Here is a 13,831-nt window from a genome sequence, read left to right as displayed (position 1 = left end):
TTAAGATAAAAACACAATTTTCTTTTTTTTGTCACTTTCTCAGAACTTCGTAATTGTCACCAGCGACACTGATTGACATTTCCAAGAACCAATGGGAGTTGTACTAAATTTAAATTTGACAGCTGTTTGATTTTTGGACAAATCTCATTGGTTCATTTGACGTGTCGCTGGGGACAGTCGCTGTTCTGAGAACGGGCCTTTTTCTTACTTATTGTCTTCAAACATTTCAGTCAAAATGTACAATGTCATATGACTACATCAAAAAATTTGTAGCACACATAAACGAAACAAGTTTAGACTGGAAAGTAACCATCCTTAGGAAATTTTTGCTATTTTTTTACGGGGAAATTTGTAATACACAAAAATTTACTTTCAAGAATTTATTATACAGAAAGGCATGCATCAAATTTTGTACACTTTATTAGTGAATAATGATCCAGGCACAGATAAATTCTTTTGTGAATATATTTATTAAAATTAACTTAACTTTAAATTACATTTGAAATCCTATTCTACATTATGTACATGCTTAGTTTTATACTCAAAACATCATCGGTGTAATATTATGTACCTCAAAATAAGCAAAATAAGTTTTGAAGAGAATAGAATAACAACATTATTTACTATAAAAATTAGAAGTCTCCCAATTTTAAATATCTATAATAAATAAATAACTTAAATTGCTCACCTGAGATAATTGTTTTTAAAGACAATATCATATGTCTAGCATTTTTTTTTGAAAAACATATAATTGTTGATTAGGATATATATGTAATAATAAATATTATTTTTTATGCTTAATAAATTAAAACTTCAAATATTTAAAAATGTTAAAAAGGTGAGGCTTTTTCATATATTTTTGATTTCAAATTTAGTTATTAAACTCTATTTTTTTTAATTTTACACAAATAGGGCTCTGGTTTCATCGCTGATATATTCAGCTGTTCATATGTACACATGTTAAGTAATCCTGGACATTATTATTTAATTAAAAAAAAACTATAAATCAGCCCTTAAGAACTCCTAAATCGATTACAATATATTAATGCTATACACTAACCAGTCTTAACAATTCACACAAATATTATTCACGCATCTCTGTCAAAATAAATAGAAATGTAATAATTAAAGCAATAATAACTGTATAGAACCTGAGGTTAATCTGAAATTTGTTGAAATATTCAGTTATAACTCAGATTGCATCCCGTTTAAAGTTATTAACTGGTCAATATTTTTAATGTTGTATTATTGGCAAATAGTTCATTTTTAAGATGCTTGGAGTAGTAATTTTATTAGATCATACTGCCACTCAATTGATAAGAAGTCAATTCCAACAAAGTTAAAAATATACTATAGAATCAAATTAGAATCTTCTAGAATTAAAATACAACTTATGTAAGCCATATACTTAAATTATATAGTGTAAAATATCTCAAAATGTAAAAAAGGATGTAAAAAACATAAAAATTTTTAAATACGAGATCAGTCGTTAAAAGTCGCAAGTTTCTAAAAAAATAACGTTTAAAAAAGAACGTATTTGCGAATAATGTATTCAGCCAGTAGATATTTCATAATTAAGAACGTATTTATAACAAAAAAGTCCCTAAACTTAAAAATACGTGTATCGAAATTAATCGACGTTATCCTGAAATATTAGTCTGATATATCCAGGGGATCCTGAAAGTGGACAAGCACAAAACGGACAAACTGACTGGAATCCGTTTGTGCCATGAGGAATTACGACATTAGCCCAGTATCTAAAAAAGAAATCGCAAATATAGTTTTGAGAATTATTTAAGGAAATTAAATATTTTACAAAAAATTTAAAATAGAAATTAAAATGATATCAGTCTTAGTGTGGTTTTACATTATATTTCATCTTGCGTCGTTTCCCCGATTCAATCACATTCAAGTTCTTTCTGTAAAGCCCCGTCTACACTTAACGTTTTACGTCAGTCTTACCTGTTCAGTTAAAACGTATCAAGTAAAACGGGCCACACATACGATTTATCGTACTGCAGGTTGTACAACACAAATTTGATTCGACCGTTTGAACGACAGATCGCACTGTTGTCCACAAATTTAAACTACTAATTTAATGTATGTCGTACAATAAATCGTTTCCCAGTTGATTTTGTCTTGTTCGCCACGGTTTTGTGTCTGTTAAAAAGGACAATAGCTGCAGACGAAGATGAAGAACCATCCCAAAAAAAGAAGAAAGTAGTTCCAAAGTAGCATCTGCTTGTATTTATTTTATAACGGGTGCGTCTCAGAAGTGGCTCACCCCCATAACTTTTTTTATTTCTTCAGATAAAAAACAGATTTGGTATGTTAGGTTGTAGTGTCACTTCCTGTTTCATCGGAAATGGCTACAACTTTTGATTTTTAAATGGCACCCTCGGTATTTTTTTACTTTATTCGATCGAAAATGACGCTCTGAATCGAATGACACGTCATATGTCAACTTTTGACATTTTCGCTTTAAAAAGTAGTATTTTAAATTTCAATCTAGAGTACCACGGTTGTGTTAAAAACGCTAATTTTTAATCAAAGAGCCTTGGAAAAATAGAGTTGATCGTCTAATGTTTTTCGTGTCTTATCCTGGCCGGTTAAAATATTCTCAAATCGTATTTTTAATCATATCTATTATGTTATTATATTCAGAATTTTTTTATAATAATATATATATTTATTTTTATAGAATAATTTTCTCTTGAATAAAGTAAAAAATACCGATTTGGTTTGGTTGATTTAAAAATCAAAAGTTGTAGTCATTTCCGGTGAAATAGGCAGTGACTGAAAACAATTGAATACGTCAATCAGTCCGAATTTATGTTGTACACTAACATACCTAATCTCGTTTTTTTTATCTGAAAAAAATAAAAAAGTTATAGGGGTGAGCCACTTTTGAGACGCACCCGGTATATCATTTTTACAATAGATTGTCATAATTTGCACTTCTTTTATGTTTATTTAAGTATTCGTTAATTTTTACATCTCACAATTATGTACTTAATTTGCCACGAAAAATGTTTAGATTGGGTTTTAACAACAAGTGCTTGCACACACACTATCAAACTATATCGTATCTACAACGCTGTACTAGATTTTCTGCATGCTGTACTTTCGTACGATACGAAAACGGTCGATATCAGCGCTGAAATAATTGATGAAGTAGCTTAATTCAGGTTTTTCTGATTACCGATTCTAAACAAATACGTTTTTAAGTCTTTTAAACGTATTTGGTTTTAAACCATCCTAGAACTGGGGTGCGCATGCGCTGCAGATTTCTAGGACGGACCAGAATAGTTTCTGTTTATTCTGTATATTTTAATTTTACATAAAATGTCGCGAGTAGAACTTTACGTTTCTCTTAAAGAAATCTATCCTGTTGAGAGCGTAAATTTCAAATAACCGATTTTAAAAACACTGAGTTTAGTATCAATTGCCCTGTATACACTACGGGTCGGGTCATCGTAAAAGCGTTGTCTGAATTGTGTATAGGGGCGTTGAGACTCTCAGATAATTTGCGCAAAGCGTGGTCTGGAGCGTTGTAAAGGGGCGTTGAGACTCTCAGATAATTTCCGCAAATCGGCTTGTTCAAGCCAAACTGTACTAATAGGCCGTAAAGTGTAAACAGAAGTCGTTAGTTTGTACAGTTCAAAAATTTGTTTTGAGTAAAATATGTCTCATCTTGATTTTTAACTGAACATTACCCCGGTTTTGGTTTGGCAGAAATCTACGCTATCGAAAAATGCGTACAATTTATCTTAGATAGGAACTATCGAAAACAGGAAATAGCCATCTTATTTGATAGTCAAGCAGCACTAAACGCGATCAAGTTAGTTCAACCATCAATTCGAAGTTGGTCAAAGAATGTCTAGAGAAGCTGAACAAATTTGGCAAAGAAAATAAGTACTCCTACTCTGGGTGCCCGCTCACCAAGGGATAGAAGGCAATGAAAAAGCAAATGATCTTGCTAGACGAACACTCCACTAACTGGACCAGAACCGTTCTGTTTTCCAAGTGGAAACCAACTAAAGGCGGAACTGAGGAACCTGGAAGACGCCATCCGTAACATGGAATGGGAGTACTCCAACGATCACACACACTCGAAAAAGTTCCTCAGTACTTACGACCGAGAAAAGTCAAAGATGTTCGTTGATTTAAGTAAAAAAAATCTTCGGATTATCACGGGATTTCTAACAGGAAGCTGTCTTCTCAACGAACACCTCAGTAGACTGAAGCTGAGGGACAACAGCGAACGCAAATTCTGTGGGGAAAATGGGGAAACACCAGAACACCTTATAACTGAGTGCGTCGAGACGACGACCGTTCGTGCCATGAACTTTGGTACGGCTAATATCGAGGATAGAGAGCTGGGCTCTGTGGAGCCGTCTCAGATACTGGCTTTTATTGAAGTCCTGACACTGTATGATGAGTTATAACTCAAGAAAGGGGAACACGGCACATGAGCTCACGTACTGTCACGTTGTCATGATTAATATGTCATATTATGCTTAGAAGCACATTACTATCACGTTTTATGCTGTAGTATACAAATTGACATTTTTCTTTAATTTCAGTCTGTGTTGTGTGCTTGTTTTTTTCTGAATTTTCAGTTATGAAAAGCGCCAGCTCAATCAGTTCTTCGGACTGGAAAGAGGAACTAGAAACTGTAGCTGCTTTTATCGTTCTGGAGGAGAAAAATAAAAACACGAGGAAAGCATGGGGTCCATGACATAAACATGAAAAGAAACAAATTGGGCGAATTTCATCGTTTGGTTCAGTAATTGCAAAATTATCCCAAACGCTTTCACATGTATTTTCGAATGACTAAAAAAGAATTTGATTTTCTACATCTGTACCCCAGAATAAAAGTAGTGTATTAAGTCCACTTTTTTCGAAAATAGGATTTTTGCTGCATTATGTGAAATATTAAGTCCACTTTAATATGCAAAATCGTATCAAGTTCTATCTACAATATTAACCGAAATACAATTTTTATAACCGTATTAAGTCACAATATCTCCCAGAAGAAAACAATATTAAATTAAATAGAATCCTTTTTTACCGGCACCTGTGAAAAAATATAATATTAAGTCCATATTTGTCTAATGTTATGATGACATGACAGTATTAAGTCCACAATATCGGCAGTTATTTGTTGGACATGAAGTGCATCAATTTAGGCCATCAGAGAAGCTTAGGTTTGATCCGTAAAATCTACCACCGAACTTCAAAAAATCACATTTTTTAAAGCAGTACTGTTACTTAACACTTTGTTTCTCTAGCTTGTATTAAAATAATGTCAGTATCAAGTCCTATTACTCCACATAACATTGTAACAAAATAATATTAAGTTCAAAAAAAAACAACGTTCCAACTCCAAAACCCAAGTAAAAACTCACTTTCTTTAAAACTGTGTTGGGTACCTATTAATAATAAGTAATATTTCTCCTATAAAAATTTTGAATGTTCTAATAAAATAAACAAATCGGAAAAATAACAAAATTGCAAAAATAAATCTTTAATTGGCTTTTCCCACAAATCGATAATTTGGACTTAGTACATTTTAATCCTGGGGTACAGACATGGTCTAATTAAAATTGACATACAAAAACAAAATACTCAACTTCGAAGAGCTATCTAACAGCATGTTCTCTGACTTTTTCTATTAAAATCTCATCCATTCTCAAATATAAACAACAAAAGTTTTAACACAAAACCCGCTTAAACCTGACATCACGTGAGACGAAAAGTGTGGATCTGCAGAAAATAAGCAAATGCTAGCACGCGTGCGGTTGCCGATGTAACGTGATACGGATGAGGTGACTTCAGTGTGGTTCTGATGTATAGATACTAAGTAAAACAGCTCTCCACATTTTTTGTCGGTAACATGACAGCACTTGAGCTCATGTGCGTTAGCTCAGTGTGTTTCCGGCTTAACTCCCCTCCTTAACATTCTACATTCTACCACGGTTTTAGAAATTCTCACATTTTTTTTGATTAAGAATTAACCTATGGATTTAACGTTAAGGTTTGTTTATCGAATGCCTTTTAGGTTATTTAAATAAAAACCGTCAGACACAAATAGCACAAACTAACTGAATGTGTAAACAAAAAATTAGTTTGAGCAAATTTTGTACAGTTTGGCTTGCGTAAATCAGTTTGCGCAAATTATCGTAGAGTCTAAGTGGCCCTTAAGACAGTGATGTAGACAGCTTAATCAAAAATCAAATGTATTAAAAAGAGATAAAAGTTAGGTGGATACATTTCTTATATGCGGTATTGCCGGATTTTGTAACAAAAATTCAAACTGCACAAGTAGGTGTTTATGAAAAATGTTGCATCTAGAGTTGGAACTCTATTTTTTACAATTAGTTACTCATTTTGCTACAGCTGTAATAGATTATATTTAACTTAGATATATCTTCATTTCAGTAGTATACATGAAAGTTTTTAAAATAGTTGAGATTTTTTTCTAATTTATTTAAGGATAAGATAATAATATAGTTATAGAGGGTCGACAAGAGAAAGGTCTTGGGTCGGCGTTATCGCTATGTCGTTTTTGTAAGTTGGAGAAGAAAAATGCGAAGTTTATTACCCAACATTCCCTGCCTACACGCGTAAAAACCGGCAACACTGTATGCCGCTTTTTATTTTGTCTCTCTGTCAATCGGTTAATTATGTCTATCTCTGTCGCATGCATTAAAGTACAGACCACGGAGATTAAAGTGTCCAGAGCCGTATACAAAAGGCTATTTAGTTATTTCGCTGAGGGCAACTGTATAACTTTGAATATGTTCATACTTACTTTACTGTTTTCTCTGTAGCCATGTGGCCACAAGGGTTGAAAGCAAAAGTTGGTAATCCTGAGTCTACATAAAATGCCGGTTCCAATCCCATACAAACTTTAACAACTGGTCCCTGCTGCAAAATAAAAAAAATATTACTAACCTGCTAATGCATTAAATTAAATCTACAATTTACAATCATTACAGTCCATTTTTCTGGATGAAAATTAATTTTACAGAGTGGTCCGAACTGTACTCCGGAAATTTCAGCTGCATATTGAGCAGATAAAAATAAGTAAAACAGTTCGTCTAAATGTATGTCCTAAATTGCTTAGTTTCGGAGATACAGGGTGTGGAAGTTTCATTTTTATTTCGATTTTTTCCAAATAATTTCTGAAGTAACATCAATATTTGGATGAAAATTGGTGTCTGGGAGTTTTTTGACATGAGTAATTTGATTTTAATGTCAATATGACTCCTATTTGTAGGGGGCGCCACCTACATGTGTTTTAACTATTTTGAAGAGTAATAACTTTTCGTCCGTACCTGTATAAAACTCTTGAGTGAAAAAAAATATATATATATTTCCGTGCTTTTATAAGTAAAATATGCGCTTCTTGGTAAAAATTGCTAAGAACAACCGTTCTCAAGATATTTAGAATAAAAGTAGTCAATACATATTATTATTGACAAAAAATAAACACGCTGTAGATAAGTCGCTAAACTGAAATGAAATGATAAATTTGGGACCTTTTAATTTTTTTAAATTAATCATAAACAGTTTCTGTTGAACTTTTGACACAAAATCATTTCAAATTTATGATTCCAGTCTAATAATTATTTAGTCAACATGTTTAATTATGTCAATGATGACAGGTATTGGTAGTTTCGATTCTAAATATCTCGAGGGTAGCGATAAGAGACCTTTTTTAAAAAACGTCGTAAATGTTTATTTTTTTACTCAGTAGTTTCATACAGGTACGGACGAAAATTTATTACCTACTCTTCAAACCAATTAAAAATGTCCAAGTGGCGCCCTCTACAAGTAGAAGTCATATTGGCATCAAAATGAAATTTCTCATGTCAAAAAACTCCCAGACACCAATTTTCATCCAAATATTGAAATTAGTTCAGAAATTATTTGGAAAAAATCGAAATAAACATGAAACTTCTACACCCTGTATCTCTAAAACTAAGCATTTTAGGACATACATTTATATGAACTTTTTTACTTGAGGGGTTTCTGGCAAAAGCCCCATTAGTCAGATATTTCGAAATTTGGAAAAACTAAAAAAAACGTATATCTTGCTCCCATTTAAATTTAAATTTTGTTTTTTTTTTGTGTGAGCTCTGGTTATAATCTGATAACTAGTTTCCTTTATTTTTATCCTTTAGTTTTCCTTATCTTTTTCCTTTATTTTTCTTGATTTTTTTCTTATTTTTAAGTTAGGAAGGGCGTGAATTTGTTTGACTTGTGGGGTTTTTGTTGGAATTTTGGCAAAAACCGTGCAAACAACCAAGTCCTCTTAGCAACTGTTCGAACAATTATGAACGACAAACAACCAAACCACAACAAGCAGCGGACTAGTGGGGTTTTTGCCGTCAAGATTTGTGACTTGTGGGGTTCTTGCGGAATTACGGTATTTTTGATCGTATGCGCGGGCTGACTTATAGCACTTTTCCCGAATTCGTTTGGTAGGAACGTTATGACTAACAAATTACAGTCGGATAGCGCCATTAACTCATTTTACCCATTTTTTGATTAATGGGGTTTTTGCCAGAAACCTCTCACTTATTTTTATCTGCAGAATATGCTGCCGAAGTTTCCGGAATACAGTCCGGACCACCATGTATATCGATATTTGAAATGTTTGTGGGTAAATAACTTTGAAGAGCATGTTGTAATAATAATTACAAACATCAATTAATTGTATATAAAAAACAAAAGTCGACCAACCTCTAAACATATAGGGCACTTTCTCGCACCCGAATCCTTATCTTGGCCCCAATCGTGCAATCCCTGCACGTGTCCGCAGTTTAGGTAGACGTACGGTTGTTGCTGGTTCTCGTTGGGCGACACTCTTCTTGGTATGACGAGGGTGTTCAGTCCCACCGGGCACTGCGGTCTGCCCGCGTTTATTTCGTCTATTACTTTTTCTAAATCGTGTTTACTCTGAAAAGAATAAAAATATTCTCATAACTACAATTTCAATGAATAAATTAGACAAATGAATAATAAGGTAGCTAACAGTTTTTTTTACAAAACCAGTCCATCTTCCACTTGCACACTTCCGATTTAGCCGATCTAATAATTTGGTTTAAATAAAACTACCAATATATTCGGATAATCATTTATAATATATGCATTTATGATAATACCCGGCCAAAAACGTAAGTTCCCAAATTCCTGGGATAATAAAAGCCAGAAAATTTACGAAAATGGAAATGAATTAAGGTCGATTTTAAAAATGTTACTCTATTTCCTTTTCTCAGTCATTGCCCGGGTAATCACAGGAAATGTTGCAATACAGCAGCTATCAGCAGCTCACAACAATATAACAGCTAACATTTCCTCAATGTCTCTGACTTTCTATATTTCACCTACTGAAGAAACAGGGGACGGAAGTCGCTATATTAAAAAACCTCTGATGACAGTGATGACAGTCGTTCACGTCATTGGTCATTTCACGGTCGCACTTTGACAATTCGATTTGTTTCGCTTTGACGCATTGTATTTTGATTTGTATTTTATTCAATTAAACAGTGAAAATTAGAAAAAATGGTTAGTTGTTGCATCTCAAAAATTACGACAAATACCAAAGATGTTATTACGTTTCATCAGTAAATAAAAAATCTGAAAAAAAATCGCATCGTATAAAATCGGCATCCGGAAACGCTTCGGCGCCATATGCAACAACCAGTAGGTCTCCTGTCAATGAGCGAAACTTTCCTTCCTTTTTATTCTTTATTTATTGGTCTAAGCATTATCAGGACCGAAGCTTTATCTAACTATCCTAACCTAACCTAACCAAATCTTTATCGGAGCATTTTATCTCTTTATATATAATATCTAACTAACTTAAAAATATAAACACAAACGTGCTTTTCATGTAGAATCGAAAAAGCAAAAAATACAGGGTGTCCCGTTATTCCGTGAACATAGAACCACTACGTATTTTTGGGAGAATGAACTTATTTTGATTCCAAAAGTACGTAGTAGTTCTGTTTCCAAGGCATACTGGGACACCCTGTATGTAAACGTTCTATTTCAATAAGCACAATGACAACCATATCCGGTTAAACAGTAAGTGCTAGGAGGTGGAAACTATTTAAAAAAAAGTATCTTTCAAAATCTTTAAAACCCAAAACACACAGATTGGATTGGATCCCAGACTGGATTCCTTAATAATTTCGGAGATTAAAAAGACAAAACATTTTGTCTGTGATTTTTATATTGCCAATATTTTAACATTAGTGAAGGATCAACGGCCTGGTATTTAATGTATGGACGGTGCCCGACGCTGTATTTCTAAAAATAAACCTCGAGCCATGTAACTTTACCTTCAATAGCTACTAAAATAACTGGATATCGCTTATAATCGATATCAGTTAATTAATGTGAAATTTTGAAGTGTAGCTATAAGGTAAATATAATGTGATAATGGCAAACAACGCATAAGTGGTAATGTAGTATTGGTTGTCACGTTGTGCAATTCCATGCCTAATTTAGGTATAAAAATCCGTTATACAATTTATTTATATTTAGATCTAAATTTTCGATGATATTTTGTATAAAACTTTTGTTTTATACCATGGCTGTCTAAAATAAACCGGGGCCACAGAGGACTTTGCAATGACAATCGATAATTTTTATCAGGTCCTTTGAATAAGAAGACTAAGGAATAAGCATATCAAAAATCTTAGGTCCACCGCGATGGAACGCAAATACGGCCGACTTGAATTCCGGTTTATCAATGCCGTTCTAATTTAATTTAAAAAATCTAAAACTATGATTAGGCCAGTCGGCAAGTGCATCGATGGCGGGAGCAAATCCGGACAAGTTGGAATAGGTTTTATTTTGTTTAGTTTGGTGTCGAGAAGCACGTATTAAATTTGCACTCCCCGTAAAGCCCGGATTTGGCCGCCATCTTTGAAAAATTGGCTAAAATTCGTTTTTTTTTTTGGTCAATAACTCGATTTCTATCAACTTTAGTGCAAAATATATAGAGACCAATTAAAGAAGAGGAAAAACTCTATAAAAAACGTTGTATGGGTTTTTTTCGTGCGACCATCCAAAGTATCGAATTTTACGAAAACAAAATTATTGTTTGATATAATGTACGTGTTAGATGTATCCGGGGTCAACTGTACTTGTTTCCACACCACCTTGAGCGGCACCCCCGAGACATAAAGCCTAAAAATTTGTTTTCTACTGGTTGGCAGTAGCCTGCTGTGGCGGTCATAATGGAAGAACGCAATTTGCATTATGACCGCAATAACGGACTAAATTTTTATTGTTGCGCGACTGATGGAAAATCAAGTTTAACCGCCTTATCTCTCAGGGAGCTGCCTTGAGGTAAAGTAGGTACCCGGCACTTTTTTTTGAGTTTCATCCCATTTCCAATAGGCCTAATCCACATGGCGTCAACTTAGGTTTCTTTTAAGGTGGAAGGTTTATCAGAGTTCATTTGTTTTTTTGATGTTACTGGCTGTTCAATATAATCCTCCTGAATGTCTTCCACATCTGTATCATATTCCGGATCTGATTCATAAGGTGCAAAATATTCTTTTCGTTGATCTTTATCGAGAGGGAAATTGTACTCGTACTCATCTTCGTCTAATTTTGCCACCTCCAAACTATTGGAACATGATTTGCCCTGACAAAATGCACACATTACCGAGCAACGCAAAACTGCTTTGCGGCAACTACAAGATGTATAGCAATCTTTGGCACATTCACATGAAATCAGATTTAATAATTCTTGGGGAGCTGCATCTTGGGAAGTAGCAATGGGCATCAACCCATTTTTTGAATTTTTGCATCCCCAATCCAGAGGTGATTTTTTATTCCCATACCATAGCTGTACCTGACTGTACGTACGGAAGGAGTGCAAGAGAGCTGCGTTTTTGGTCGGTGGTAATGATGCTAGGTAAGCTTTTGGTAATAGATTTTACTTAACACTGTGGTATCTGTACTTATCTAATGAGTCGAATTTTTTGAATCCATATAGATGAAGAAGAAATCGTTCTCCAGCTTTCTCTATATCTTCTGGGGGTGCGTTTGGGTCTTTAAAAGTTTGTACAGCTGTCTGTAATAATTCTTTTTCTTTATGCAAAACTTTCATCATTTTTCCTTGTCTGTATAATGCGGATGTAGTGTCGCAGCCACTAAATACGTGGAGAAATAAAATGTTGTCCATAACTGAAGCATCTAGATTCATATTATGGGGTGCATACGTTCCACTTTGCGACTTCCTCTTAACACAAGTTCTTTCTGCAACCAATAACAGACGACTACTATTTAATTGTGTCCAGCAGTCGAGCAGCGATCGACATGACCTTGAGTAAAAGATTCCGCTTAACAACAGGAGTAAGGTTCTCGGAAAGACAAAAACTGCCTAGAATAGAGGAAATAATAACTGCTTATAATATATTTAGTGTGTTTAAACCGAGATAACTTGGAAACGGTCGTCGCACGAAAAAAGTACATAGAACGTTTTTATAGAGTTTTTCCTCTTCTTTAATTTTGGTCTGTACATTTTTTGTACTAAAGTAGATAGAAATCGAATTATTACCAAATAATGAAAAATAAACCGAATTTTAGCCACTTTTTCTAAGATGGCGACCAAATCCGGGCTTTGTGGGTGGTGCAAATTTAACACATAGTTCCTTACACTAAACTACACAAAATAAAATTTATTCTAGCTTGTCCGGATTTGCTCCCGCCATAAGCTATGTTTTAATACTTGGCGACTGGCCTAGATGTAGGGTAGACGTGGGGTAGACTCAAGGATATATAGAAGAAGGATATTCAACTCCCTATAGCGGGCTATGTAGGAAAATATGCCGTATTTTGTCGAGGAAGACGATTACGTCACGACCAATGAGCGTCGAGTATTTGAAATTGAAAACATATAAATTGACGGTAACCTATGTTTTTGACTCATTTCACTGACAGACGTAATGATTATTATTGTAATTTATAGATCCAAACGTTTTTGAAAAAAATAATGTATTTTAAAGTTATTTCCTAAGTTTGGTTTGGCCTTCTATATTTTGGTATTTGTCTACTAATAAATAATATCTTATTTTGTATTTCGATGTATGGAAATCCATAAGTTTTGTATCTGAAGCCGCAAAGAAATTTCGCTCTATAGTGAGAAAAATGTTATTATATCTTTTTAGACGTGTAGAATTACAAAATTTCTTATTTCAGATGTTCTAAATGTGAGTGCATGTCAAAAATTTAAATATATACTTGAAATATTTCATGTTATATGCTTTGACATTTTTTGGAAGTAAACAAATATTGAAGAAAGTGTTGTGCCTTCACAGAATTTAAATTGGCATTAGGAATAGATTTCCTTGATTTAGTAACGATATTGCTCATAGAAATTGATAATGTGAAGAATAACAATACAGGAACATAGAATAACAAGAAAGAAATTCTAGCAGCAAGTTAGGTTATGAGATAAATTTTATTTATATACCTAGTTTGTTTAAAGAGTTTAGTTTGAAAAAAAGGTAAAACAATTATTATTCTCCAGGTCATTTGATAACTGTTGTTAATTGATAACATATTACAGGGACACAGTAAAAAGACAAAACATTTAGACCCTTTGAAAGAGAAATGTTTGCAATGGATATTAATAAATTCTAGCCAATTTGTATGATGTACAATGCAGGCAATATTTCTGCCTCTTAATGCACTATTCGCGTAAAAGAAGATGTGGGTATTGTATTTATAGGTAGTTAATGATATATGGAATATATTTCTATATTATTGCAATAACGATGTCTTTATGTTGTATTTT

The 13,831-nt window shown here is 33.5% G+C and overlaps 1 protein-coding gene across 3 annotated transcripts in view; it reads right to left on the bottom strand.

The window, feature by feature from the left end:
* Positions 1-370: 370 nt before the first annotated feature.
* LOC115889174 (protein pellino-like) overlaps positions 371-13,831 on the bottom strand; it is a 217,256-nt gene continuing 203,795 nt past the window's right edge. For all 3 annotated transcript variants that reach the window (XM_030909130.1, XM_030909131.1, XM_030909129.1), the window contains exons 7-9: positions 8,755-8,970; positions 6,818-6,933; positions 371-1,757 (exon numbers count right to left, since the gene is read on the bottom strand). In XM_030909130.1, coding sequence (XP_030764990.1) covers positions 1,631-1,757; positions 6,818-6,933; positions 8,755-8,970 — 459 coding nt within the window. In that variant the 3' untranslated portion in view covers positions 371-1,630. The remainder of the gene's footprint in view (positions 1,758-6,817; positions 6,934-8,754; positions 8,971-13,831) is intronic.

The sequence above is a fragment of the Sitophilus oryzae genome, unplaced genomic scaffold, assembly GCF_002938485.1.
Source record: "Sitophilus oryzae breed Bouriz unplaced genomic scaffold, Soryzae_2.0 scaffold_811_pilon_pilon, whole genome shotgun sequence".
NCBI classification, from domain to species: domain Eukaryota; kingdom Metazoa; phylum Arthropoda; class Insecta; order Coleoptera; family Curculionidae; genus Sitophilus; species Sitophilus oryzae.
This window is presented reverse-complemented; position numbering and strand designations above follow the sequence as displayed.